The sequence below is a fragment of the Salvelinus namaycush genome, chromosome 2 (genome assembly GCF_016432855.1).
Source record: "Salvelinus namaycush isolate Seneca chromosome 2, SaNama_1.0, whole genome shotgun sequence".
Lineage (NCBI taxonomy): Eukaryota > Metazoa > Chordata > Actinopteri > Salmoniformes > Salmonidae > Salvelinus > Salvelinus namaycush.
In genome coordinates, this window is record NC_052308.1 from 79075858 (window position 1) to 79103679 (window position 27822).

The 27822-nt window shown below is 41.5% G+C and overlaps 1 protein-coding gene across 1 annotated transcript; it reads right to left on the reverse strand.

The window, feature by feature from the left end:
• Nucleotides 1–501: 501 nt before the first annotated feature.
• On the reverse strand, nt 502–18984 carry LOC120019399 (myosin heavy chain, fast skeletal muscle-like). The gene is made up of 40 exons (XM_038962691.1): nt 18938–18984; nt 18582–18809; nt 18035–18181; nt 17671–17827; nt 16871–16898; nt 16498–16606; nt 16252–16344; nt 15903–15963; nt 15627–15725; nt 15187–15290; nt 14741–14879; nt 13900–14018; nt 13602–13751; nt 13337–13507; nt 11335–11638; nt 10912–10976; nt 10738–10825; nt 10504–10621; nt 10221–10344; nt 9643–9779; nt 8913–9168; nt 8479–8721; nt 7956–8132; nt 7714–7859; nt 7450–7540; nt 6653–7042; nt 6405–6531; nt 6099–6217; nt 5701–5897; nt 5382–5565; nt 5080–5245; nt 4801–4925; nt 4331–4639; nt 3915–4118; nt 3632–3757; nt 3322–3492; nt 1757–1861; nt 1565–1660; nt 1012–1143; nt 502–631 (listed from the first exon to the last, which is right to left on the reverse strand). Exons 2-40 carry the CDS (start codon nt 18795–18797, stop codon nt 611–613), a joined length of 5814 nt encoding a protein of 1937 aa, XP_038818619.1. The 5' UTR covers nt 18798–18809; nt 18938–18984; the 3' UTR covers nt 502–610.
• Nucleotides 18985–27822: the final 8838 nt, after the last annotated feature.

Below are 27822 nucleotides of genomic sequence, written 5' to 3' on the forward strand. Positions count from 1 at the left end.
TTCTCACTGACTTTTCTGTCAAGATATCAGTTAAATCAGTCTCTGCCAGCCATTGAATTGCCTTGTGTTGTCAGACATCGCACCGTAAACGGAGAGAATGACTAGTGTGTAAGGCTAGAAATTGACATGCATATTTAGCATTTTTAGCATATTTAGTCCGTGTCTGATTTTTACACACTAGTCATTCTCTCCAATGGCAATCTACCAGCATTACCTTGAAAAAAGCAGCATCTTAAATACAGAGGATGGCTGCTCTACATTGAATTCAATAAAAGTAAGGCTAAGCAACAACAAACTTGTAACCAAACCTCAGTCTGAGAATTTGGTTGGTTACATTTCTTCAGCCTCATCCCTCAGCTGTTTACAAAAAAAACAAACTGCTTTGTCGGGGTGACCACTATTGTTGTTCAAATCCCAGATTGCTCCATTAATTAAAGAACAATATATTTTATGGTATTAAAAAGCTGTTTGCTGAGTAATAAGTCCACAGTCCCAAAGGAAGTGTATGTAGGCCTACAAGTTTTTAATCAATGCTCAACATTTCACCATGAAAATCATATTTTATGCAACACAGGAAAATGGACTTTGATCTTCAATACTTTGGTCTTGTTTATTCAGCAACTTCTTTTCCCTGTAAGAAGAAATAAATAATATAATGGATCAGTAATAATAATGAACATGATAAATATATGGATAGAATATAATGGATCAGTAATAATAATGAACATGATAAATATATGGATAGAATATAATGGATCAGTAATAATAATGAACATGATAAATATATGGATAGAATATAATGGATCAAGCATTTAATGCTCAGTGCTCAGCTTGGAATTTCAATTTTGAACTACCAACTTGAAATATATGTTTTTTTAAATGCCCTGAAATGTGCTTGTTGAGTGAGTGTAAAAGGTCTGTATTGACCTCTGAGAAGACTGAATCATAGGTGGTGTTGATGTGGTCATATCTGAACATGAGTCAGGTATAGGTTTAGCAGCAGTTCTGTACCTTTCCAGAGTCACGGGTCTTGGCTCTGAGCTTGTTGACCTGAGTCTCAGCGATGTCAGCACGCTCCTCAGCCTCCTCCAGCTCATGCTGAACCTTCCTGAACTTAGACATATGGCTATTGGCTGCTTCCTCCTGGGTGAGGAAAAGAGAGGGAGAGCAGAACATCAGCATTTAAAGTTTGAAGCTTCAGGTAGCAAATATAAATATTATTTTCAACATAAACACATATTGGCAGATTTAGGAAAGCAATGTATATAGGGAGATAGATGATACAGCAGAGGAAGTGAGTGGCTGAACGGGGGATCAAACCACTGCCTCCAGCACGATCACTAGACCAGCTAATTAATATTCAACCCCTCTCCTTTAAGTTGGTAACACATAGGCATAGGAGGCACTCAGAAATGTGTATAATTTCATCAGTATTTACTTGCACTATCAATTGTCATTGTTGACTGGTGTGCTGAAGCAACACTTCAACTAAACCATATGCACATTGTGTTTTGTAGAGAAAAACTACATTTTCGAATGTATGCTTTCAGAGTCTGTGACTCACCGCTTCCTCAGAATGCCTCTTGTAGGCCTTCACTTTCATCTGCAGCTTATCTACCAGGTCCTGAAGTCTGTTAACGTTCTTCTTATCCTCCTCAGTCTGTGGGAGAAGATCAAATAGTCAATGTCAGTATAGTTTTATACACAAACCTGTCTGTGTTAGTGTCAAGTGTATAAAGAATGCACTTTCTCTTACCTGGTAAGTGAGCTCCTTTACTCTGCGCTCATACTTGCGGACTCCTTTGACTGCGTCTACACCTCTTCTCTGCTCTGCCTCCACCTCAGTCTCGAGCTCACGCACCTTTGTGGAAGAAATAAACGTAGGAGTTTGTTGGAGGTCGTGAAATCAGACGTAACAAATATTTGTAAAACAGGTATAGTCTTCAACCCAGTCAAGGGGGCACAATTGTCATCTGTTCCTGTGTACTCTTTTAAAACATTTATTGAAGGGGTCTGTAATAATAACAACAACTTTTCATTATCTAGGTCAGTGGTTCTCAAAGTGGAATTTACATTTATATTTGTTTATGTATATTTCTAGCAAGAACAGATTAAACAGCCAGGGATCTTTGGAAAACGTTTAGAGGGTGCAATACAGTACAATGTAATATTATTCATCCACATTTTATGTTATTAACTCTTAGATGAACAACGGGTCTGGGAGGCTCACAACTCAATTCTTCTTGTATTAGTAACATGACTATCCATGTTGTCATGCGTTTAGTGGTGTATGGTGCAGTACCAGTAAGGCGACTAGAGGCCGCCACTCGCATGTTTTAATTGCTTCTATTTTGGGGCTCGCGCCTTGGCAGTTGAGAGAAGTTCGCCATTTGAGTCAACAGCAAGACAGAAGCACCGACATAAATACATTTTTATATCTTTATTTTGAAGGTAAGCGAGTGTAAAATCACTATATTCAAGACGGTAATGTTTCTGGAGTATGTACATATGTTTGTTGAGATGTTATGTTGTGTTTTCAGGTTTTATGAACTTATTAACCTCCGCTAGCCTACAAGCTAATTCAGCCATTAGCCTGCTAGCTGGTAGTCCCGCATAACAACGCTAGCTTCTCTAGCAACGGCCGGTGAATGAGACGTAACAATAGAGAGAGAAATTATTACTATGACATTAATTCGATGAATGTATATTATATTCTGTGTTGATATTTATTGTGAATTATTATTATTATGAATGAAATGGCAGATTAGAAGAAGTCTGCTGTGACAACAGTTTAAGCCTGAACGAAGCACCTGAATACATTTGAATGTATTTAAAGGTCTTGGATCAACTCCACTAAATAAGTGTCAAATTATTATAATTTGTTTTGTTATGATCATAAATTCACTGTAATTTAAGCTTTAAAACTGCAACATGTTATTTTTGCCCAAAGGCTAAATGTGTAGAATGACAGGAAATGACCTTTAAAACAGCAACATTTTCTCTCTGATGCAAAGAGGGGGGGGGGACTTAAAAATGTTATTTCCCAGGGCCCGAGACTTGATTAGTTCAGTCATGCACTGAGGAAGTCATAGGAAATCTGTGTGGATGCTATTTTTATCGCACTTTAAAGTAGGAGGTGTGTTCTGTTACTATTACAAAAGGGGTGGTCCCCGATGCAAAGAAGTTTGGGAACCCCTGATCTAGGTGGGTTATTTCGAGAACAAGTCATTAAACAATGCTCCTGTGTATTTTTATATGATCAAATACATTTCCAGCAATCAGTCTTTCAATCCACCCTAATCTACCCTGCTGATAACTCACCCTGGACTCCAGTTTCTGGAGCTGCTTCTTGCCTCCCTTCATGGCCAGATTCTCAGCCTCATCCAGGCGGTGCTGCAGGTCCTTGACTGTGACCTCCAGGTTCTTCTTCATCCTCTCCAGGTGAGAGCTGGTGTCCTGCTCCTTCTTCAGCTCCTCAGCCATCATGGCCGCCTAGAATAGTAGTTTGTTTAATTTATGCACCAATTGGCACCAATCATTAACATTCCTCTGAGATCTTTGTTGTTCTTAACCAGCCCTGTTACCATTGGCACTTGGGGACAAATCAAGTTGATGTTATTCAAGGACTCACATCAGTGATTGCCTTCTTGGCCTTCTCCTCTGCATTCCTGGCCTCCTGGACGATGTCGTCCACCTCTCCCTGCACCTGCACGAGGTCAGTCTCAAGCTTCTTCTTGGTGTTCAGAAGGCTGGTGTTCTGAAGGAGTAAACAAGATGATTTGTTTGACTCTCAAGAGAACTTGCAAGTCACAAGACTGAAATTATGAAAATCTAAGGCAAGCACTGTCAAATTCCAGGTGTGTTTAAACTGTATGCCTGGTTGACTTTCATTAGAAATGGCTTTTGATCCATACCTGGGAGTGCAGCAGTCCAACACGCTCGCTGGCGTCTACCAGCTCAGTCTCAGCCACTTTGCGGCCTCTCTCTGTCTGCTCCAGAGCAACTCTCAGCTCCTCGATTTCAGCCACCATCAGACCGTTTCTGCGCTCCACCATGGCTGCCTGCTCCTTCATGTCTTCTGCGACACGGACGGCGTCATCAAGGTGCAATTGGGCATCCTGGGGTTCACAATGACATACGTTCATTAGGACTTGTGGATGTAGAGGTGATAGGATCGATCAGTGATCAGTGATCAGAATTTCCCCAGTATCGCTACCTTTAGTACATAAACCACTCTATTCAAATCCTCTGTTCTATTCTTTTCTCCACATTTCAAAACAAATCCCTCTCCATGTTCAGGTTTTTGAGCCTGATGTCCCAGTCACTTTACCTTGAGCTGTCCCTGGACATTCCTCAGCTGTTTTTGGGCCTCAGCGGCCTGCCTGTTGGAGTGGCTCAGCTGGATCTCCATCTCGTTCAGGTCTCCCTCCATCTTCTTCTTCACCCTCAGGGCATCATTCCTGCTCCTGACCTCAGAGTCCAGGGTGCTCTGCATGGAGTCAACCACCCTCTGGCTGTTCCTCTTGATCTGCTCCATCTCCTCATCCTTCTCAGCGATCTTCCTGTCCACCTCACCCTTGATCTGGTTCAGCTCCAGCTGCACACGCAGAATCTTGGATTCCTCGTGCTCCAGTGTTCCCTGGACAAACAGAAGCAGTCAGGCCAATTGTATTCAATACATTTGGATATAGGAATTAAATATATATGACTACAATAAACTCCAATACAGGGATCATTGGACTATAGCTGGCGTTGGCTAGTGTAACACTGCTTTCCCCATCAAACAGCTGTAGTTTGTACCTCAGCCTCCTCCAGAGCGGTCTGGATCTCAGACTTCTCTGTCTCCACGGTCTTCTTGGCCTTCTCCAGCTCATGGATGCTCTTGCCAGTCTCTCCGATCTGCTCAGTCAGGTCAGAAATCTCCTCTGCACACACACACACACACGAGAAGTTTAGACTTGGGAGATTTTCAGTGGATATCGCCAATGTTGACATTGAATCATGAACAACAGTTTATTAACAGCAAATCATATTGCTAATAAAAACATAAGCCAAATAGAATTGCTGTCAAATGCTCACGTTGCAGGTTCTTGTTCTCTCTCTTCAGAGTCTCCAGATGATCCAGAGCCTCCTCGTAGGAGTTCTTCATCTTGAAGAGTTCAGTGCTCATAGAGCGAGCCTCCTTCTGAGCTCCTTCCAGCTCAGCCTGGCCCTCCTCATACTTCTGCTTCCACTCTGCCAGAACCTAGGAGAATCCATGGGATTTTCATTAGAAATCGAAGATGAAGAGTTTTGAATTATAAATATGCTACAATTATACTACAATTAATCATATAGCAGACAGAAAATATCAACCTATGGTGAGGTTTATTCATTTTCACCTTGTCAAAGTTCCTCTGCTTCTTGTCGAGGTTGGCGGCCAATGCGTTGGCTCTCTCAACATCAATCATGAGGTCCTCCACCTCTCCCTGCAGCCTCTGCTTGGTCTTCTCCAGGGAGGCGCACTTGGAGTTGGTCGCCTCAATGGTCTCCTCGGCATCCTGCAGACGCTGGGCCAGCTTCTTCCTGTTGGACAACAGAGGTTGGTTTTATGGAGTGAAAGATATGTTACAATACATGGTGATGTAACATTTTCTCAGAGCCCCATACCACCCTCACCATCCACACCATATCTGAGTTTTTCTGTTGTGTGCGACTCACTTGGCCTCCTCCAGCTCCTCTGTGCGCTGGATGGCATCAGTTTCATACTTAGTCCTCCACTGAGCCACCTCACTGTTGGCCTTGGACATGCCGCGTTGCAGCTCTGCCTTGGCCTCCTGCTCCTCCTCAAACTGCTCCCTCAGGAGGTCACAGTCATGGCGGGCAGACTGGACACCGTGGGCCAGTGCGTTTTTAGCCTGTGAGAAAGAAAGACAAAGACAAGGAGACATGAGTGAGACAGTCAAACAAATTATGGTAGAAGTCTCTGAGGGTGGTGAGACAGTAGCAGTCTCTGAGGGTGGAGAGACAGTAGAACTCTGCGGGTGGTGTAGTCACCATCTATATGAAGATACAGCTCTAAACTCTGTGGACGGTGGAGGACATTTTGGGTCCCTTACCTTGACCTCCTCCTCAATCGCCCTCTTCAGCTCCTCCACCTGCTGGGTGAAGGCCTGTTTTCCTCTGGTCAGCTGAGACACCAGGGCTTCCTTCTCCTCCAGCTGGCGACCAAACTCACCTGCAGGGACAGAGGAACATCTTGTTAATAGTCTCTCTGTTGTCTGAGATTGAAAATGTATTTTGAGGTATCATAGGGCAATGTTAGGTGGTGAATAGTACAGTAGAAGCTATGTGGATATAGCCCCTAATACATGTTGTGTTCTACTGAAGAAAAGCATTGGCTTGTTGATCATTGTTGAAGGTACCATTTTCTGTCAGGAGTCTGGCCCTCTGTCCACTGATGTCGTTGACCTGGCGAACATTCTCATCATTCTTAGTCTTGAGCTCACTCAGCTGGTCCTCAAGAGTACGGCACATCTTCTCCAGATTGCCCTGTTAGTGAAACATGTACCATCATTACTTTATATATGTGACTCCTGTCAACTTCAGTTCACTTGAATGGTAATGTAGTTGATCATCCTCAATACTACTTGATCAAAACTTCACTATTCACCTTAGCCTTGGCGACAGCCTCCATGTTGCTAGAGAGGTCATCAATCTCCATCTTGTACTCGCTCTTCTCCTTCTCCAGCTTCTGCTTGACGCGCTGCAGGTTGTCGATCTGCTCCCCGAGCTCAGCCACACTATCGGCCTGCTTCTTGCGCAGAGCGGCGGCTGTGGCCTCATGCTGCAGGGTGGACTCTTCAAGATCACGACGCAGCTTCTGGAACTCAGCCTCACGCTTCTTGTTCATCTCAATCTGAGCAGCAGTGGCGCCTCCGGCCTCCTCCAGCCTCTCGCTGATCTCCTCAAGTTCCCTGGAGAGATCGGCCCTCTGCTTCTCAACCTTAGCCCTGGCAGCACGCTCAGCCTCAATTTCCTCCTCCAGCTCCTCAATACGGGCCTAGAACAGGGGGCAGGAGCAGGGGGGATGAACACTACAATACAGTTGAAACAATTGAACCTCACAAAATAATACTAGTATGTATATTTTGCATAAATGTGTTTAATAAAAAGCCAGTTACACTAATATATTCAGTAGACAGTGTCCCATGCAGGAGCCAAACCCTCAAAGGTAAGAAGTTAGACAGAGGACTCTAGATGTATATAAGCCATTTTAATATGGATATTGTCATTGAGGGCTGGGTAGGGATGGTAAGAAGCACCAACAAGAAACACCGTCTTCCAACCTACTGAGCCATCAGAAGCCACCTGGAAAACTGTCTGCTGCCAGAAGAAGTATATATTTTTTTAAAGGAAATGATTCAAGTCTGTGCTTTTCTATACTGGAGCCTATATTCTGTACTATACCTGGAGTTCCTTGATCTTCTTCTGCAGCTGAGCTCCCAGAGACTGCTCATCCTCAACCTTGCTGAGGAGCTGGGTGGTCTCAAACTCCTTCCTAAGAAACACAAATAGGTCGATTGCAGAGTTGGTTTTGCTTTGATAGTGTAAAGGGAGAGGATCATACCATTCACTTTGCTTTTAAGAATCACATGCTAATTCATAATTACAAGAATTAGTCAAGAACAATCATTATAGCAGGTAATACTGTAGTCATTTGTTTGTGTTTACTTCTTGATTTTCTCATCAGCTTGCTGCTTGTCATTCTCCAGGTCCATTATGGACTCCTGGGCCAGTTTCAGATCTCCCTCCAGCTTTCTCTTGGATCTCTCAAGGTCCATACGGAGCTTCTTCTCTTGCTCCAGAGAACCCTCAAGCTAGAAGATAAAAACACATATATTGTTCAAATCTAAACAACTGAAGATAATATCATCTTACATACTATCATGGCCAAAATGTCAAACTCCACTCACGTCGTCCACTTGCTGTTCCAGCTTGGTCTTGGCCTTGGTCAGAGTGTTGACTTTGTCCTCCTCTGCCTGCAGGTCATCCAGTGTCTGCTGGTGGGCCTCTTGGAGGGCTTTCTTCTCCTTGGTCAGCTTGGCAACACTCTCATCCATAGACGCCATCTCCTCAGTCAGGTTTTTAACCTGGAAACGGCAACATCAAAATTAGTCTTTGGTCACTTCACCATAAAGGGGAGATTTAGTTTGTTATATATTGCATTCAATTCATTTAGATTAGAACTGCATCTACAATTACTGTACTGTAGATTCAACACTAGATGGCAGTGTTCACCATGCCAGTGTACTGAATGGAAGTCATAAATGGGGGAGTAGAACATGCAATGAATGTTGGGAGTACCCCACAACTGAAATTCTACCGTTGTGTCTTAATATTTCCTGCACCCACAATACAACTTGAATTCCATTTCAGTTAAGCTATGTTTTGAGGTGATTATTGTTTGGTTAGACTGTCTATGGTAAGACACAAGACCTTGTTTTCAGTGGCGTGCTTCTCCTTCTCCACTTTGGCCAGGGTGAGCTCCAGGTCATCAATGTCCTTCTTCAGCTCAGAGCACTCATCCTCCAGCTTCCTCTTCTTGGCAGTCAACTCAGCATTGATCTCCTCCTCATCCTCCAGCCTCTCGGTCGTCTCTTTGAGTTTGGCCTCCTGCTGGATCTTGCTCTTGATGAGCCCCTCGCACCTTTCCTCAGCATCGTTCAGACTCTCTCCTTCCTGGTTTCAGAACAGGAGTAAACAAATCAGAGGCCTCACTTTGTGTATCAAAATATACTTTTTACTCAGAGGTCAGAGCAAATCAATCGAAATTCATGAGATATATAAAGTATATAACATTGGCAATAAAAAGGTGTGTGTATTCATGTGAATGTAAATTTGCCTGTAATGGTTGTTGTTTTTTCACTTACAGATGCGACTTGGAGTGCCAGGTCGTTCTTCTCCTGCGTCAAGGCCACCAACTTCTCCTCCATTTGCTTCTTTGTGGACAGAGCCTTGGCCAGGTCTGTCGTCATCTTGTCATAGTTCTCCTTCATGTTGGCCAGCTCCTTCTCAGTCTCAGCGCTCTGCAGCAGGGGCTTGATCTTGAAGTACAACTTCATCCATGGCCAGGTTTTGACATTCATGAATGAGCGGATGTTGTACTGGATGGCGTAAATTGATTCTCTGGTCGACAGAAACGATAGAGTGGCATGGTGAGTGACATGCTTAAAGCTACAGTCTGTGACTCGAAGAGCAACAAAACAGAACCAACTGCCACTGTTTGTTTACAGTTGAGGAATGGGGCTAGGGAAATGTAACCCCTCTTAAATTCATAGACAGTGCTCTAGATGCAAGATCTGACAGGTCGTGCATGCTAAGCTCATGAGGCATTTTATATACTTCAAGAATGAATGGGTAAATACCACACATTTAAATGACAATTGAACAGCCAAGTCTTAAACTGCAGCTATAAAGCTAGAATCCTTAGTTGCTACATCCATTTCTGGACTAAATGAATGAACCCAAAAGCTTTAGTTGACCATTATAAGATGTACTTTCTCATTCTGAACAACTCACAGCATATACAGTATGTAATCATAATGCATTAGATACAGGTGGTTGACAGAAAGCTTTGCCAAGATGTCTACTATTCCTCACCTCCTCTCCATCATCTTGCTAAACTCTCTCCTCATGAGGAATCCACGGCTGAGAGCTTGGACCATGCCGACCAGAGTGGCCAGCTTCTCATCTCTCATCTCCTCCAGGACACCCAGCAGACCGGCTTTGAAGAACACCTGAGACACATGTTAACATGGTCAATGGAACCACAGATGGTGACAGATAGAAAGGGTTGAATCAAAAGAGGGGAACAACACCACTTGATTGATTTAAACAACATTAACTCTGCAACGGTTACAAACATACCATTGGATCGGTTGTTTCTAAGTTGTTAATTATTGTACAGTTGTATATTAATAATGTACACAGATACAGATAACTGAAGCCATACCACTCTAACACAATGTACATGATAATGAGTTTAGTTTCTCTTCTATACTTGTGATGAATGACTAAAGAAAAAAACACAATGTTTTTCCAACTTTTCCATTAGATAAATAAAGAAGAAAGAACAAAAGGATGGATAGATCATCTGGATGGATTTTATATGGTACAGGTTTAAATCATTATTCAAGTTGTGTTTTGTTGTCAGCTTTTACTGGGGGTGTTTGACTGACCTTGGTGTGTCCAAACTTGTAATCCTCGTGATTCACATCAATGGACCCAAGCAGCTTCTCAGAAGCCTTCTTGTTGTCCATGAACTGGCCCTCAGGGATGACACTGGCATTCAGTACTTTGTACCTGAATGAGGAGCAATTTTTAACATATGTCAAGTTGTATTATCTTAGTTATATTTTGTATAAGATAAGCCTATTCTGATGCTGGGAAAACCCTTGGAGCAGATGTTTTATGTGGTGTGTGTGCATGTGTGTGTGCGTGTGCTTGCTTGCGCGTATGTACCTCTGCTTGAAGTCAGCATAGATGATTCTGCTGGGGAAGCCCTTTCTGCAGATCCTGATACCCTCCAGTACACCATTACACCTGAGCTGGTGGATAACCAGGAAGTTCTCCATCAGACCTGGTAAAACAAAACAAGTCTCTTTTAATACTCATAAATAGGTTAAAGATTGGGATTGTTAAGGTTACTGATACTGTACTGATAGGATTACATATTTAACTCAATATTTCCTGTACCTGGAGTCTTTGACTCGTTGGGGATCAGGCAGCGCACAAAGTGAGGATGAGTGCTCCTCAAGTTGGTCATCAGCTTATGTAAGTTCTCCTGTAAGAGGGTTACAAACCATTTTCTCATTTACGATAATCAATGCACCTTTTGAAGGACTGAATCTACACATTTCAAAAGCTCACCCTGAACTGGGAGGACACAGTCTGCATGGAACCACCCTTCTTCTTGCCTCCTTTCTTGGCTTTATCTGTTAAAATGGGGAAAAGTAAAAGATAACTAGAAAAGTACATTTCCTAGAGCGGGTGGAATAAATAGAATAATAATAAGAGTATGTAAGAAATCTAGAGTGGTCTTGTCTTCAGCAAGCACACTAATTATAAACCAGAGAATCTCTGGTTAACTTCACACGTCTCTAGAGGCAAATGCTGCCAATGAGATTGTTTAAAATAACACCTATTGTTTTATTTATTTAACCGAGTGTATTAGTAAATCATCCCAGAGATAAACCCTGAGAAATTGTGATACATTGAAAGGCTTTAAAGAACATTTGGGTCTGAGTTATAACTAGTATTTAGTTAAATATTGTGACGTGATGCTAGTCTTACCCTCAGGAGGGGGAGGGGGATACAGGGCAGCCAGAATTTTGACTCCGGACTTCTGGTACAGCTGACAAACTGAGTCGTTCAGGGGATCCTTGTTCTTCTCCAGCCATCCAGTGATGTTGTAGTCCACAGTACCGGCATAGTGCACCAGGGAGAAGTGGGCCTCTGCCTTGCCTTTGGCAGGCTTGGGCTTCTCAAACGCATTTGTTTTGCCAAGATGCTGGGCGTACAGCTTGTCCTTGAAGGTAGTGTCTGAAGACTTGGGGAACATGCACTCCTCTTCAAGGATGGAGAAGATGCCCAATGGCTTTATGAAAAGAGATTTCAAATTAGTGATATTTACATTTAGTAAACATGCTATTATAGGATTATATTCATTTAGGGACCCATAATAGGAAACATTGAGTTCTCAACATTCAGATAATTGTCAGTGGCGTATATTAATGGGTGCCAAGGGAAGTGAGGTTTCCCCAAAAATTGGACATAATATAATGTATCTTTCATCTCGCTTAGCAAGAGGCTGAATATATCTCACCAGGTAAAGCATCAGAGTGAGCAAAACTGCGCCCCTCTGTCTCTGTATGTGTAGCCCTTCTATCTGATGCTGTCTGGTCAAAAATTGTATGATATTGTAGCATTGAATGCAAGAGAAGCCAGCGATCATTTGGCCTCCCTTGATATTTTTTTGTATACAATAACAGCGAATCAGAGGTGAGCTAATCCGTGAATGGTCCTGGTGCACCAAAAAACGTGTCAAGTGATGCCAGTTTTGATTTGGCTTCACACCAAATCAAGCCAAACGTCATTGACAGAAAGAAAAACTTCAATTGTTGCATCTCATTGTGTTGTTGTCCTCTGGAGGATAGCTAGCTAAATTGGGCCCTTTCCTAAATTAGCCATGGTTAGAGATAGGGACTTGTACTCATAGTTTTACTTAATTCCCCATCCTGGCCAATGGTTCTAACACCAATTCTGATCCAACTATAAAATTAATACATTGTGCTTTTGGCCTGAGAGTATGGAAGTTCAATATGTAGCTAGATGTAGAAGGCTAATGTTGACTACCTAATCGTTGCCCAGGAAAGGAAGTTAGATTTTTTAAAGCGTTTCTGCAACATGAAAGAGAGGAGGATGTTATTGGCGTTTCTCTGCAAGAGAAAGTCAACATGTTTTTTCTACTTACTCACACAAACACATACATTAGTAATATGGACAAACACATTTAGCTTGGACTAAAATCGTTTTTGGAATCTTTTCGTTTTCACTGTATTAGACTAAGCATAGGTGATTTGATAATGTTGAAATTGAAATGGTGCTGGAATAGTGGAGGGAGGCAGCTCCTGTTTTCTTTGCGAATTGCGGTAACTCTCCGTGGTTCTAAGTCAATAGATGTTTAGTGGTCCGAAAATGGCAGAAAGATGTACTTGACTGACCATGCTGTAGGTCATGTAACTGTTTGTTACATGCATTATGCTTTGTGGACTCCACAAGACAGATGTTGCTCTCCGGTTTTGTGATGAAACAAAGATGTGGTTGAATTTATTCTGCCACTGTGTCTTCTTATTGTCTCGGCCTTAGGCCTGTATTTTTTATTTATTTTACCCTTATTTAACTAGGCAAGTCAGTTAAGAACAAATTCTTATTTTCAATGACGGCCTAGGAACAGTGGGTTAACTGCCTTGTTCAGGGGCAGAACGACAGAGTTTTACCTTGTCAGCTCAGAGATTTGATCTTGCAACCTTTCGGTTACTAGTCCAACGCTCTAACCACTAGGCTTCCTCATATCTTGGAGTCAAAGCATATGAACTATCAGGTTATAGAGCAAACAACGCAATTATCACAACACAGGTTGTAATATGGATTGTTTTGACTCGATTGGCTTCCCCAGTGATTTTAATGCTGTATATGTTGTACCACTGTGATAATATATCACACAGCGCTCCATATGAGCTTTGCTGTTATGGTCCATTATAACGGTCCATTAAAATCCTCACAGACAGCTTACCTTCTCAATAAGCTCAATGCAGGCAGCCAAGTCCATGCCGAAGTCAATGAAGGCCCAGACGATTCCCTCCTTCTTGTACTCCTCTTGCTCCAGGACGAACATGGTGTGGTTGAAAAACTGTTGCAGTTTCTCATTGGTGAAGTTGATGCACAGCTGCTCCATGCTGTTGTACTGTTGATGGAATTTTAAAAGGGATAATTTCATCATACAAGGTTGTAATCCCTCTCAATCACAACTAAGTGTCTTGTTCTGGTCTCATACTCACATCAAAGATCTCAAACCCGGCAATGTCAAGCACACCGATATAGAACTGCCTTGGATTCTTGGTGTCCAACATCTCATTGATACGGATGACCATCCACAAGAACATCCTCTCATAGATGGACTTGGCCAGAGCACTGACTGAGTTGTTAACCTGCAATGATAATACCTCAAATTAATACATGAGATATTGACCATGTCTAGTGATAAGGTGAAACAAGCTTTGGAAAAACAAAAGCAATGCACTCGTCCCCAAAATCCAGTGCTCAGAAAATGGTAGATGCTGTGTTTGGCCGCCTTACCTGAGGCACAGTCTGTCCCTTGGTCACATACTCGTTGCCGACCTTCACTCTGGGGTAGCACAGAGCCTTCAACATCTCAGCTGAGTTCAGGCCCAGCAGGTAGGCGATTTTATCAGCCACTGGAGAGAGAACCAACAACAACAGACTCAGGGACACAAGATCACTTGTTTCTGATTTCACACTGACATAATAGTTTGGTTGTGGGTTTCTTTGTGGGTTAGGTTTTGATTCACCCACATTCACCCACATTTTGGAGGTTGGAATTTGTTCTCCAAAAATGATCTCCTGCCTGACTTTCATGTGGCACTGTCTGTCTTAGGCAGGGGTGTCAAACTCAAATACCCAGTGGGCCAAAATGTAAAACCTGAACAAAGTCGCGGGCCAACATTGAACAAATGAACCTTTTAATATGGACCCAAACAAGTTTTGCTTTAACATTGAATATGGAACAAGCATCGCTTATTACCTCCCACTTGTCCAGAAAGCTCCTGTTTTCTGCCTTTCTTTTCGCCATTTTTGGGAAGGGATAGCGCGCTGACAGTTGTAGCGTCTATGTTGCTATGACTACTGTCACAGAGGAGAGGGCGTTTCTGGGTCCTGTCCTGATTGGCGCGCGAAAACAACAGCAGAGCATTATGGGATTCGTAGTATTAGCGGTGAATGCGCTGTATAATACCGGCGGGCCAGCTCTAGTAGTAATTTGGTATTGTCTCGCGGGCCAAATATAATTACCCCGCGGGCCAGAGTTTGACACCCATGGTCTTAGGTGTTCTATTTCTATGTTGGGGACTGGGAATGGGACTAATGCTCTACATATTGTATATCTATGAGTGGGACTCACCCTCTGTGCCGTCTGGCTCAGCCTGCTCCTCACGCTGCTTCTGCTTGAATTTCAAGTTTCCATGGTGCAATACAGCTCCTGTCAGCTTGTAGATGCCAATCTTCTCTTCATTAGTGAAGCCCAGGATTGTAATGGCATCCTGGCATTAAAGAGGAAGTACCACAGAATGAACTGAACTGTAGTTTGGTCAGTTACACTACAGTTATGTGCTGCTCACTGCAGAACAAATGGGATGGATAGATGTGACTGGCTTCTCTTTTCCACATGATTACGCTTGGCAAACACATTAGTAGATGGCAACACAACATTTGTTTTACACAGTTCCACAAGGCACTTAGTGGTGCTCTCTTGAGGAAGTCATGAAGAGTTCCTTGAGGCACATGCCTAACTAACACAAGTCATTTAGAATCAAACAAAAACATACATTAACCCTTTGTTTGACTCACATCTGTGGCATCCAGCTCTTCATTGTCATTGATGCTGGCCACAGTGATCTGTCCCTGGCTGCACATGGGGAAGTCGTAGGGGTTGGTGGTGATGAGCGACATTTCTGTGGACAACGGAGAACAGCTTGTCAGTTAAATCTCTTAGAATTCTGCTGTCCTACCTTTACAGTATCTCTCCCTCCTTTACTCAGTAGATGGACTCAATAATACATGTAGTATATAATAAATAGCATCAGAAGAGGAGACTGAGACTTGTGGACTAGTGCATCACAGTGCATTACTTGATAGATTTTTCCCAAAGACCTTCCAAATGTCTAGATGCCTTGTTACCTTGGATGTAATCATTGTAATAGTATTATTACTGTGTATTATGAATATTTTTTATATATTCCACAGATGGGGGTGGGAATCATTTCCACTGGAACTCTACTTTGTCGTACCAACTAGCTCAGGTTTGTGGCCTGTCATCATTTGGAAGAAGATGTGGTAGCCTCTCTCATCGGGCAGCTGGAAGGACACTCTGGACTTCTCCAGCAGGTCTGGGGGAGAGGGAGGGAGAGAGAGAGAGAGTGAACGACACAAAGAGAGAGAGAAAAAGGAGAGCGAGATCGAGAGAACAAGAGAGAGAACGTGAGATAGATTTAAATTGAATGATCTCCCCAAAAAATTCTGTGTGCATTTAGGAAAGCATTGAGAAACAATAAAATCTAACTCACAGGTCTCAATGTCAGCTTTAGCCAGTTTACCACCTTGGAAGTGAATCCTGATGAATTTACCCTGTAGTAGAGCATGGGGGTTAGAAATAGGCCAACAAATGTTACAGTTTGTTGGACAGATGTTGGGTCTATTGATACAGATATAGGATCTTGATGTAGGATCCAGTAGCAACAGGAAATGTGAATTATGATGACATTTTAAAGATGAAAATTACAATTTTAGAACCTCGAATAAACTACAAGTTTGAATTTTCAGCAACAAATCAGTGATCAAAATAAAATTGTAAATCTGTATAACGAATGGGGATTACTGAATTACATTTTTCCAATATATGCCCTTCATACTTACAAAGCGAGACGAGTTGTCGTTCCTCACTGTCTTGGCATTACCGTAAGACTCCAGCAGAGGGTTAGCTGCAATGATCTGATCCTCAAGAGACCCCTGATTGAGACAAACACAAGTTGCTCAAAAACTGGTAACATGGTAAAGTTCGTTTTTCTCAATAACTTGAAACAGGATTCACCACTGGAAAAACAGTTTACACAGCCAACCAAACTGAAATGTGTTAAAAAGACAAACATAAGAACAACTTACCTGCATTTTGCCAGGGTCTGCTTCCTTCTTGGCACCAGACACTGCAATTGTTGCAAAGTACTGGATGACACGCTTGGTGTTGACAGTCTTTCCTGCACCGGATTCTCCACTGGTTTATATGACAGAGAAAGAGGGGTTTTAGTTATATGTCCGAGTGTCAGATTTGCTTTCACTAAGAAATAGCATAGAAAAATACACTGTTAACCAGTGTTCTGACATTAGTCTTTAACAAATACTCCTTCTCATCGACTCGTTATTACACATAGCCTAATGCTCTAATCCATTCAAAATGTCATGTATTTCATCACACCAGGTGACCCAACTTATTACAATAGGAACACTTTCTCAAGTGACATTTTAGTAAACAACTTACGTAATCAGGACGGACTGGTTCTCCTTATCTGGAACCAAAAAACACATTGCTTATCATACTCAAGCAACATTCAGGGGACATTATTTAATACATAGCATCATCACAAATTTAAATTTGGAACATTTTCCATTCAAGGGTAGTGAAATCAGATATTCCCAGCAAACTGTTATTACCTAGACTAGAAAACAGTAGATACCTCTCTGAAGCATATTTTAATTTCCATTGATGCATCCATCCATCTATCCAGCATCACTTAATGGACTTTGAGAGCCATACGCACTTAATGGACAGCCATCCAACCAACCAACCAACCAACCAACCAACCAACCAACCAACCAACCAACCAACCAACCAACCAACCAACCAACCAACCAACCAACCATCTCTCTCTCTCTCTCTCTCTCTACCGCACCTGCTGTCTCGACCTCTGAATGCTCGGCTATGAAAAGCCAACTGACATTTACTCTGGAGGTGCTGACCTATTGCACCCTCTACAGCCACTGTGATAATTATATTACGCCTGCTGGTCATCTAAGAATGTTTGAACATCTTGTAGAACGATCTGGCCTTAATGGCCATGTAATCTCATACACTCCACCCGGCACAGCCAGAAGAGGACTTGCCACCCCCCAGAGCCTGGTTACCCTCTAGTTTTTCCTAGTTTTTCCTTCTACATCTGCATTGCTTGGTGTTTGGGGTTTTAGGCTGGGTTTCTGTATAAGCACTTTGTGATATCTGCTTATGTATAAAGGGCTTTATAAATAAATGTGATTGATTGATCCATCCATGAGATATCGTACCAATCATCATGAACTGAAAGGCGTTGTCAGAGACGGAGAAGATATGGGGTGGAGCCTCCATCCTCTTTTTCCCTCTGTAGGCGTTGACAACTTCTGCGTCGTACACAGGGAGCCACTTGTAGGGGTTCACCGTGGCACAGAAGAGCCCAGAGTAGGTCTGGAGGAAAGTGATTCAATTAGGGGATTACTAAAGTCAGATGTACATTTACCTGGATTTATTTGAGGATGTGGGTGTACTTTGGTATACTGATGTGGACTACTGTATTGATATGTTTTGGTTTCTACCATTCATTTATGTGTAGTACTGTATGTGTGTATTTATTATGTTCATGTATGTGTGTGTTTGTATGTGCAGGTTTCTTACATAGATCATCCATGCTGCATAACGCTCTTTGAGGTTATACAACACAGAGGCTTCATTCAGGTATGTCATCATGGCCATGTCCTCAATCTTGTCGTACTTAGGGGGGTTCATCTCATAGATGTCTGCATCTTTGAACTCTTTTCCTTCCTGAAACAGTCAGAAATCTAGATTACACACAGATCAAACTGAACATGACTGAATGCTTTTAAAAGTTTAATCTTTAAAAAATTGTACATCCACATTTAATCCAACTACTTTGTTATCACCCACTGACACATATCTGGTGATTCTTGACTTGTCAATATCAAAAGTTCCATGCCAATTTTAAATAGCAGCTTTAAACATGATGTATTTGAAGGTTATATTCTGCTCAGAAAAACAAATAAATGTTTAATCTATCTGTTGTTACTGATTTCAAAAAAATGCTTCATAATATATATTTTATTAAAGATTTTATATTGAAATGTTTTTGATCATTTTGATGATTTTTCATGAAACAGAGTAATTACACGAACTTGAACTTGAAGATTTTTCAGATCAGACTTACATCCTTAGTGCCGTCAGGTTTCGTGACTGTTACAGTACACTTCCCGTCGGCCCTGGCAGTGACCAGACCCTTAAGGTACAGCTCCACCTTGTCTGTCACATAGCAGGAGTTCTTTGAATCAAAGGGTGCGGTTTGTGCCTCAATCCTTTCCCTCTCAGGCTTACGAAGGTATATGGCAGCCTTGCCGTAGATTTGCATCTCAGCGTCCGTACTCATGGTGACGGATAACTAGGAAAGAGATGAAACAAGAAACATGATTGACTCCGTGTTGCTTCCTTCCCAGTCAACAGAGTTAGGTGAGCAGTATCTCACAGAATAATCTCACTTTTTATGTGAAGACTCAAACCATGTCTCACCTTCTTTTTCCCCTCCTACAGATGAATGTGTACTTCTTAGAGGGCCCTGTGAAACATAAGGTGTTGTTAAAACGCAAAAGTCTACAGCAGTGGAGGCTGCTGAGGGGAGGACGGCTCATAATAATGACTGGAGCGTAGCAAATGTTATGTTGTGAAAAAGCACAAGTCTGAATAAATCCTTATCATTTTAACCCCAGAATGTCTAAAAAACATTTTAACAAAAGAATTAAAGCCATGTCAATTTAAACTACAGGTGCAACTGCTAACTTTCATTTTCCTAATGGCATCGCACTTTACTACTGAAATAAATACCCCTGAAAACCCAGTTGCATTCTAGACTACTCCATTAATTTACAAACAGGTGCAGCAGCACCACTTTAGACCACAAAAGGAAGTTACAGATTTTAAGCACATTTAAAGAAAACCAATGACACTTGATTGCATACTGTCAAATCTTACGAGAGACATGCAGCACTCAATTTAAACAGTGCAGTTAGCTGCTGCCTCAGTTGCTGAGTAAAGATGAGACAAATATACAAATCTAAGGAGGTGGAGAAAGTCTTACCACAGAGGAAGAAGGTTTCTGACTTATGGATGCTGGGGCCTCAGCCTCCTTATATCTGGTTGGAAGTGCCACCCAGGCAAAAGTTAATTATGGACCACTCTGGGAAAGGACATGAATTGGATGAGAGACCTGTTTATTTCTGTGTATCACTAGCACCTCCCACTTCCAGGAGCGCCACACTCCCATTACATAACTTTTTAATGTTTGTCTCCGAATTGAATTTTGCTGAATTTACGTAAATGAGAGATGTCATTACTAATAATTATGACAATATCAAAAGTTTGATTCATCCCAATGTTACTTCTATACTGAACCTCATATACTGTAATGGATTGAGTCCATGTTGCCCCACTACAACTAAAATAGTTTTCATTAAATCTAATCTGACTTTATTTAGTTCCATTTTAGTGGCCTTAATCCTCATCAACAACTTTATATATATGTTCACCTATTATTTCTATTATTTAGCTTGTAAACACATCGGAACTGTCTCCTCACCTCATGCTTGTGACGGAGTTGGCCGTTACCTCTTAATTTGATTTATCACCCCTGTGGAACCATATTAAATGAATATTTGAAAGCTATAACGGACACATTTAGGCTTTCAATAACAGCTTATAAAACCGTTAAATCTAATGTGTTATTTATCTACAGTGTGATCTATTAAAAAGATTCTGGAGGCACTTTTATTTGTCTCACATTTCAGTTGGCTAAAACGGTCCAGTAGGATTCTTATGACTTACATAACAACATATCAGTATTTCAATCATCTTATCCACTCATATTGCTGACAGCGATATAGCTGTCTCAAACATTTATTACACTCTGAGGTTAACCGCTTAGCAGCTGAGCTGGCTTCAGTAAAACTGTTATAACATGAATAGGGAATAGTTACAATAAAGTTACAGATTCCTTTACATTTACATTACATTTTCACCACCTGAATACACCCTGTGTTTGGGGTGCTGTGTCCACCCAGCACATTAGTAGGGGAGACCGGGGTTGGTTGTCACTTTTTAATCTGGTGTGTATTTATCATCACCAGTATATCTGTCACGGATCCCTCCGGAACTGTCATAACACACACCTGGTTCCTATTCCCAGTGATTAGTAATTGTATAAGTGTGCCTTTGGTTTACCAGTGTCCTGTTGATTATTGTCACAATGTCCGTTGGTTCGTGTGAGTACCTGTGCTATGTTGTGTTGGCTTTCGTGCCATTGTGGATTGTGCAGATGATTACGGTTTTCATCCCGTGTGGAATCATTGTGTGCGTGTGTGTTACGGGTCTCATCCCGGTGTATTTATTCGATGTACTCCTCGCTCTTTTGTTAGGGTCTCAACCCTGTGTTTTGTATACGTGTTTGTTTGGTCTTCGTCCCCGTGCCTTTAACACGGCACGCTGTCATTTGGGAAATAAAAACCCCTATTATGCATTCCTGCGCCTGTCTCCCGATCCTTCATACCAACGTGACAACATCTTATGAGGAAACCAATGTCTTGGGTTGAAATGGGAACCCTTTTTATCCTCATATCTCATTCCAACATGGAGTTATGAGTCATCAAACACACTCTGTCCACTTGTGACAACCAGCCCCATCGCAGGGGCAGTATTATTCCACAATACTGATGATGTCACACAGTATGGGGTTATTCTTTTGGGAAGAGGAAGTGATGCAATAGAGCAAACAGAATTTTAGCAATAGCCAAGTCTTTCTTTGATTGAACAATATTCCTAACAAAATGCAGAATTTTATGCTTTAAGAAAAGCATATGACATTTTGATCTTGGCATTTAGTGTATACTGGCAGTATACTCTATACATTACTGTATACCCCCATGGCTTGACCTAGAAAGTCAGAAAATAGGTTTGATATATAGCTTTCCCTTTCTTCTTTTCAACAAACATAATTCATGGATTCTCTCATAGTTCGAACATTTACAAAAAAAACTAAAATTCCCCTCACATCAATGTTTTGTCATGCTCACATGAATTGCCCAGGGCCTCCTTTCCCCAGTTGTGATGTAACTTGAGCACTGCGATGATCACACCAGATGCATTGTTATTATACGAGCAAATTTTTTAAGAGTGTTTCCCAAACAAGCGCGTAGAGAAAGCGTTTGCTAAATGCATCGTTAGACCATTTGTCGATACTGATAGGATGGAAAGAAAAGCACCTCTGCTCTGGGATCAGCTTTCTCCATTCAAATCTTACCTTAACATTAGAATTATTCCACAATACTGATGACGGATCAGCTCCTAGAGAGATATTATCACCTATGGCTGCAAATAGGCAAATGAGGCGGCTTATTATGCTTACCCAATAATAATGCACCAAATCACAGATTGGGAACATAAAAAATTACAGATAGTAGCCTGGTCGCAAAATAGACTTCAGTTGATTGAACATGACTTTTAATTCAATATGATTGAAAAGCCTATCAATGTATCCTTCACTTGTTTATAACAATTGAAAATTCCTTGGCAACTTTGTATTTGTAATCAACTTTGTTCTGAAGTTATCGGCAGTCACAGTCAGACAGATAGCCCAAACCTCTTGATTCTATGTTTAGCAGAGATCTGTGAATAACAATGCACTTTGGCTGCTCTACGAGTGGTCACTCGTAGATGTGCAAAGGTTTTTAAGAGACACGTTACTAACAAAGGCTCTGGGAAACACTTTGACTACTAAAGAGACATTGTAAGAAGGTTCTAAAGATTATCTTAATGCTACGAAAGCTCAGACAATTCACACATTCGAACCTTAAATATATTACACAGCGCCATTTAGATTGGGAATAATTAGCACTCTGACAACCAACCCCAGTCTCCCCTACAAGAAGCCCCAAGGGGGGGAGCTACTGGATACACTAGTTGAGCAGGGAGCTGACAATCTAGGCCTTTTCATTTCTTGGACTGTGCTCTCGTCTTCACTGCAGCCAAGGTTTATTGTTTGATATATCTGCCAACGCAGCCTAATTCTGGCACTGAGGCCACTGTTATTAGACAAGATATTTTCTTGCCATGTTTGTGGTTGGAGAGAACATTAGCACCATGCAAACTAAATGTTTATGAGATTAAGTTATTTTAATGTGCAAAGATCTTGCATGATATATGACCTGTCGTGTACACCCGGCATGAGCTCCAAACTTGCTCTGGGCAGAAGTTACCCTCCGGGAAATAAACCAAATTTGAACTTTGATTGAAAGTGCAGTGATAGACATTTGGGTGACATTAAACCAAAAATCAGATATAATTTTTTCATTGGAATTTGGTTATGCTTTAAGCATAATGATCACACATTGGAAATTCAACTATCTTTTGGCTGTCTTTATGAGTGGGTGAATATAGGTTGTAATCTTATTGATTAACATCTCAACCAAATATTACCCAATTATCCACGTTGAAATGACGTGGTGTGCCCAGTGGGATGACCTTCACAACAAGTTGATTTAGCTGAACCCGATGAGTTAGTGCTGGGGTGGAACAAGAGCCTGCAAACCATGTGGATGGACTGTCCAGAACAAGAGTTGCAGGCCCCTGGTATACTGTTATTAACTGCCAGATGTCATTAAGCAGTTGAGTAAGCTGTCGTTATAAAACTGTTTGTACACATTGGCCCATGGGAGGGAATCGAATAGTAACTCTTGATCTTATACATTTTAAGGGTGCTTTAAATGATCAGTCTGGGCTTGCAAAGTAGTTTTATCACCACAGACAGGAGTTTGCCTGAGACACCCCAGCGCCTTGGGTCAAGTCAGCATTTCTTTCACATGAATCAATCCATTAAAATGTCACAGCCAGTAAAAATCTAAATCTGGATATGAAATGTCAGATGCTTGTGGCATGGATCCACAAAACCTCCCAATCTTGGCTCGGTTAATTCAGATCTTATTTTCCAGGTCACATATCTTGCTGTAAATCTATTACTGTGTCAGCAATGTGAGGACCTTATGGTTGACTAATAAGGTCAAAATAATGTGCTGGCCTGTATCGGATCTCTGTGGTCCACAGTAAAGGTATGAGGTCTTCACCTTTCAGCATGCAGTGGGAAGTCAATGGAGGACTAAATGTAATATGAATCTAATGCATTTACAAGAAGAAACACTTGGATCAAATGGGGAGCTGTTGGGTTTTTCAGCAAGATTCACAGATCTTTAGTCCAAATTATTCAAATGATTACCCCCTTCAGTGACCTCCAACCATGGCCATATGAAACTGCGTGTCAGAAATACATGCAGCCTATAGTCAATTGGGATTGCTTTATGACCCTCTAGGATTGCTTCATGATACCTGCTGTGCTGTTCTTGAAACTAACATTTGATCCCATACAGTCCATGACAGAGTTACAGGAAGCAAACCAAAGCAACAGATCATTTACAAGCCCAATATGGCCATGTTCAGAAGTGCGTGTGTCAGAAATACATCCAGCTTCCACAGCAATATATCTAAGGTAATTTGGCGTTGGTTTATTGGCAGATCTGCTGCCATTTGAGCCGTACACCAGAGGATATGACCATATAAGAAACAGACTTATAACTGATATGGCCATTAAATAGACCAGTCAAATACCTGCTTCTTTTTGGACAGCTTTATTTTTAGACTTTCAAATGTAAAAACAACAGAGATCGCAAGAAGAACCAGTCAATGACAATATAAGTAAAGTCCATAACAGAGAACATCAATAAAACTGGGAATCCCACACCTGCAGCTGTTGGAACACAAGCCTTTCTGAGAGAGCAGGGGACTCGTCCTAGCCAAGCCTTTTGGAAGAGTCAGGACAAGTGACAGTCCAATCCACTAGATGACCCCATCAAAGATCACTGTTTAGAAGTTAAACCCTTCACATCCAGTCGCACAATTGGAAGACTGGTTTAAATCATGGGGAAAATGGGAAGTGTTCCTGTCTGTCGATGAATGAGTTGAATAGAAGGTGTTGAATAGAAAGTTGTCCAGTTTAACTGCTGCTTTCGTAATATCCTTGACGTCTATGGCAGCTGTTATATCTTTGATAAGAGCCTCTGCTTTATAGTCCTGCAATTTATGAACCAAAAAGTCATAACATGTCAAACAGTCATAATAACAGTCAACTTTAATATCGCAATTATATAAATAATGTTGTACTCAACTTGTTGGATCAGAATCAGGGTTGTGTTCATTAGGTACAGTATAGCAAAACATTAAGCTAGTGGCCACCGGCTTCTTAAAAAGGCATTGTTCAATGCTGTCACGAACCGGCTCGGAGGCCGAAACAAAAAGGGAGACAACGTGGAGATAAAGAATAACAAAATATATTTATTAACTGAAGTAAAGTAAATACAATTAACAATGGTGTGTGTTTAGTCAGTAGTGTAAGGGAGTGGTCGCTTGTATACATGTGATAATGAGGGGTGTTGAAAGGTGCCAAAGCAAACAAACTAAATAGCCACAAAAATGCCACAACCAAATTCTGTCTGTGTCTGCATGGAGAGAGTCTCCTCACTGAATGGGGAGGAGGTGCATTAATCCTGGGACACACCCAAGCCCAGGTGTGTCCCATTTCACTGACGACCCTCCCGGCTCCGCCCACCGACATCCTATTAAGGAAAACAAGAGCAAAGAGAAAGAATTCTGCAGACAGAGTGGGAGGGTCGTCACAATTCTCAATGTTAAATAAAAAATCGATATACCATCACATCTAAGCCAATATAACAACAATTTCAATGAAACTCAGCAAATGAACCTGTATGGAGTTACACAAAACACTGCCCACCTCTCATGTTCTGTTCAGCCGTTATGAGAACCACATACCAGATTTATAAACAGGGTCGTTAAATGTCACAAATGTTCCAACTTAAATGGTTTATTTATTAAATTATGTTTTAAGATGCAAATGTCAAATATATGTCAACAATCCTTCTTCCAAAGGACCCTTCTATGGATTAAATGTTAAAATCCCAAATCTTTTTTTCTTCTTCTAGTTTGGTGAGGAATCACCCCAATAGCTTTCTAATAGCTAAAATCATGTGGCATACAGACTGACGTTCTAGCTAACCTCCCTTCCTCCAGTAGTTAATGTTTCCTCTTTCAGAACCTATTCATAATCCACTTCATTTTGACATGTTGAACGCTAAATATGTTCAAAATCACATTGAGGTGACATTAGTGTGGGACCAATGTGTCTGATCAACTTCCCCTCGCACTCCATGGTCCTGGACCTTTCTCTTTGGTTTTGACTAGATGGTATACAGCTCTACGTCAGAATTAATTTTTTTTAATTTACACAGCAGGTTAGGAGAATTAGGTTAAGGTTAGCTAAAATGCAAAATCTTAAAGCTGTATCCCATCTAGCCTGCAACTAATGTAAGCTTACAGAGTGGGTAACTGCTCACTGTTCCAAAAACTGCCTTCTGACTCCATGTATTTAGTCTGTGTTGACTGACTGTTGGACCTTCATTCCAACCTCTCCCGCCACTGTGGATTCTATTTATAGCTTTCTCATAAAACTGTGAAGCCTCTATAATGTGTATGCTGACAAAGTGATCTAGCCTCCAACTCATTGCAATTTGAACCCTCTGGTAAATGTGGATAAGTGTAACATTACCGAATACATTAAATGCTTTTTTCCTAAACGGGTAAAGACTTGCTACTGCTTGTCTAATAATATATTATTGAATTATTGCAAGCACCACTACGCAACAACCAAGCCACCTTCTGTGAGATATTCCTGCTGCTGCCACTGCGTCACATGCTCTCTGCTCCTTTTAATACACCAATGGTTCACAGAATGAGTTATTTACATAGCTAGCTAGTCTGGTGGTGACTGCAGAGTGTTAGCAAAGATACTTACGTTGCCCTATTCATATGGGGGAAATGGTGTAGTCGACACAGATGTATTAATTTAAACACTGAATAATTTTATGCATAGAAGGAAATATAGATTTTCTCTTTGAATTGTATGCTGGTACAAGTTCTAAAAAATACGTATGCTCAGCACACGTGGGAACTTCTTCAAGACTGTTGGAAAAGCATTCCAGGTGAAGCTGGTTGACAGAATGCCAAGAGTGTGCAAAGCTGTCATCAAGGCAAAGGGTGGCTACTTTGAAGAATCTCAAATATAAAATATACTTTTTTTGGTTACTACATGATTTCATGTGTTATTTCATAGTTTGGATTTCTTCACTATTATTCTACAATGTAGAAAATAGTAAAAAAGAAAGAAAAACCCTTGAATGAGTAGGTGTGCCCAAACCTTTGACTTGTACTGTATATACAGTCATTGGTCCAGATACATCATTCAAACAAAAACAATTAGCCAGCTTGCTAGCTAGCCAGCCATACCATAAAGAGTTAACCTAACAGACATCTGGTTTCATCGAAACAATTATTGGTACCATGATTGTCTTTTTAAAAAATGTACACAAAGATTGACCATGAAGATCGATCTCCCCTGATCTGGACCCTGCACCAGCTTTTTTGTTTCACCTGGCTGATGGTTCCTGATCTTTTGAAAACATTGTCAGGACCCGGTGAGAGAAACAGTCACTAATAGTCGGCAGAACCCAGAAGATGAGGCAGACTCAGCATTACTAGAGATGGTGGTTTAATAAAAGGACAAGATTTTCAGGCAAAGAATATAAATCCACCACGTCCAAAAATAAAGCCAAGAGGCACAAAATGGATATCCTCCAAAATACAAAGAAACTCCACAAAGTGGGAAAAACAGCAGGGAAAAACAAACCTCAAAAGACTACTCAAAAATACACAAGAACTAAACCAGAGAACCTCTGGAAAATCCAATAAGAGAACTATATGTTCACAACAAGGCTGGGGCTGGGTGCTAACATACAAACACTGAGCAAAGAACTGAGGAACACACAGGGATTAAATACTAACAAGGGAACGACACACAGGTGCAAACAATAATAGAGCAAGGAAAAAACAAAAGGTACAAAAAAGGTGCAATGGGGACATCTAGTGACCAAAACCTGAACAGTCCTGGCCAAAACCTGACAGAATCCCCCTCCTAGGAACGGCTCCTGACGTTCCTACCAGCCTTCTCAGGGTGGAGGGCCCTGAACTGACGAATGAGGTCAGGGTCCAGTATGTCCTTGGCAGGAACCCAGGAGCGCTCCTCGGGACCGTAGCCTTCCCAGTCCACCAGATACTGCCAGGACCGCTGCACCCGGCGGGAATCCAGTATCCGGTGGACGGTATAAGCCGACTGGCCTCCGATGACACGGGGCGGAGGGGGAGGTCTGCCTGCCGGGATAAGGGGAGAAAAAACAACAGGTTTTAATAAAGAAATGTGAAATGTTGGATTGATCTTAAGGGATCTGGGT

Bases quoted from the DNA above. Each gene is read 5' to 3' on its own strand.
- LOC120019399 (XM_038962691.1), bottom strand. From the start codon at position 18,797: ATGAGTACGGACGCTGAGATGCAAATCTACGGCAAGGCTGCCATATAC. The intron at 14,880-15,186 runs GTGAGTCAAACA...CTTTAATGCCAG, and splicing joins AAGAGCTGGATGCCACAGAT to GATGCCATTACAATCCTGGG. The intron at 5,566-5,700 runs GTGAGTCGCACA...GTTGTCCAACAG, and splicing joins GAGGAGCTGGAGGAGGCCAA to GAAGAAGCTGGCCCAGCGTC.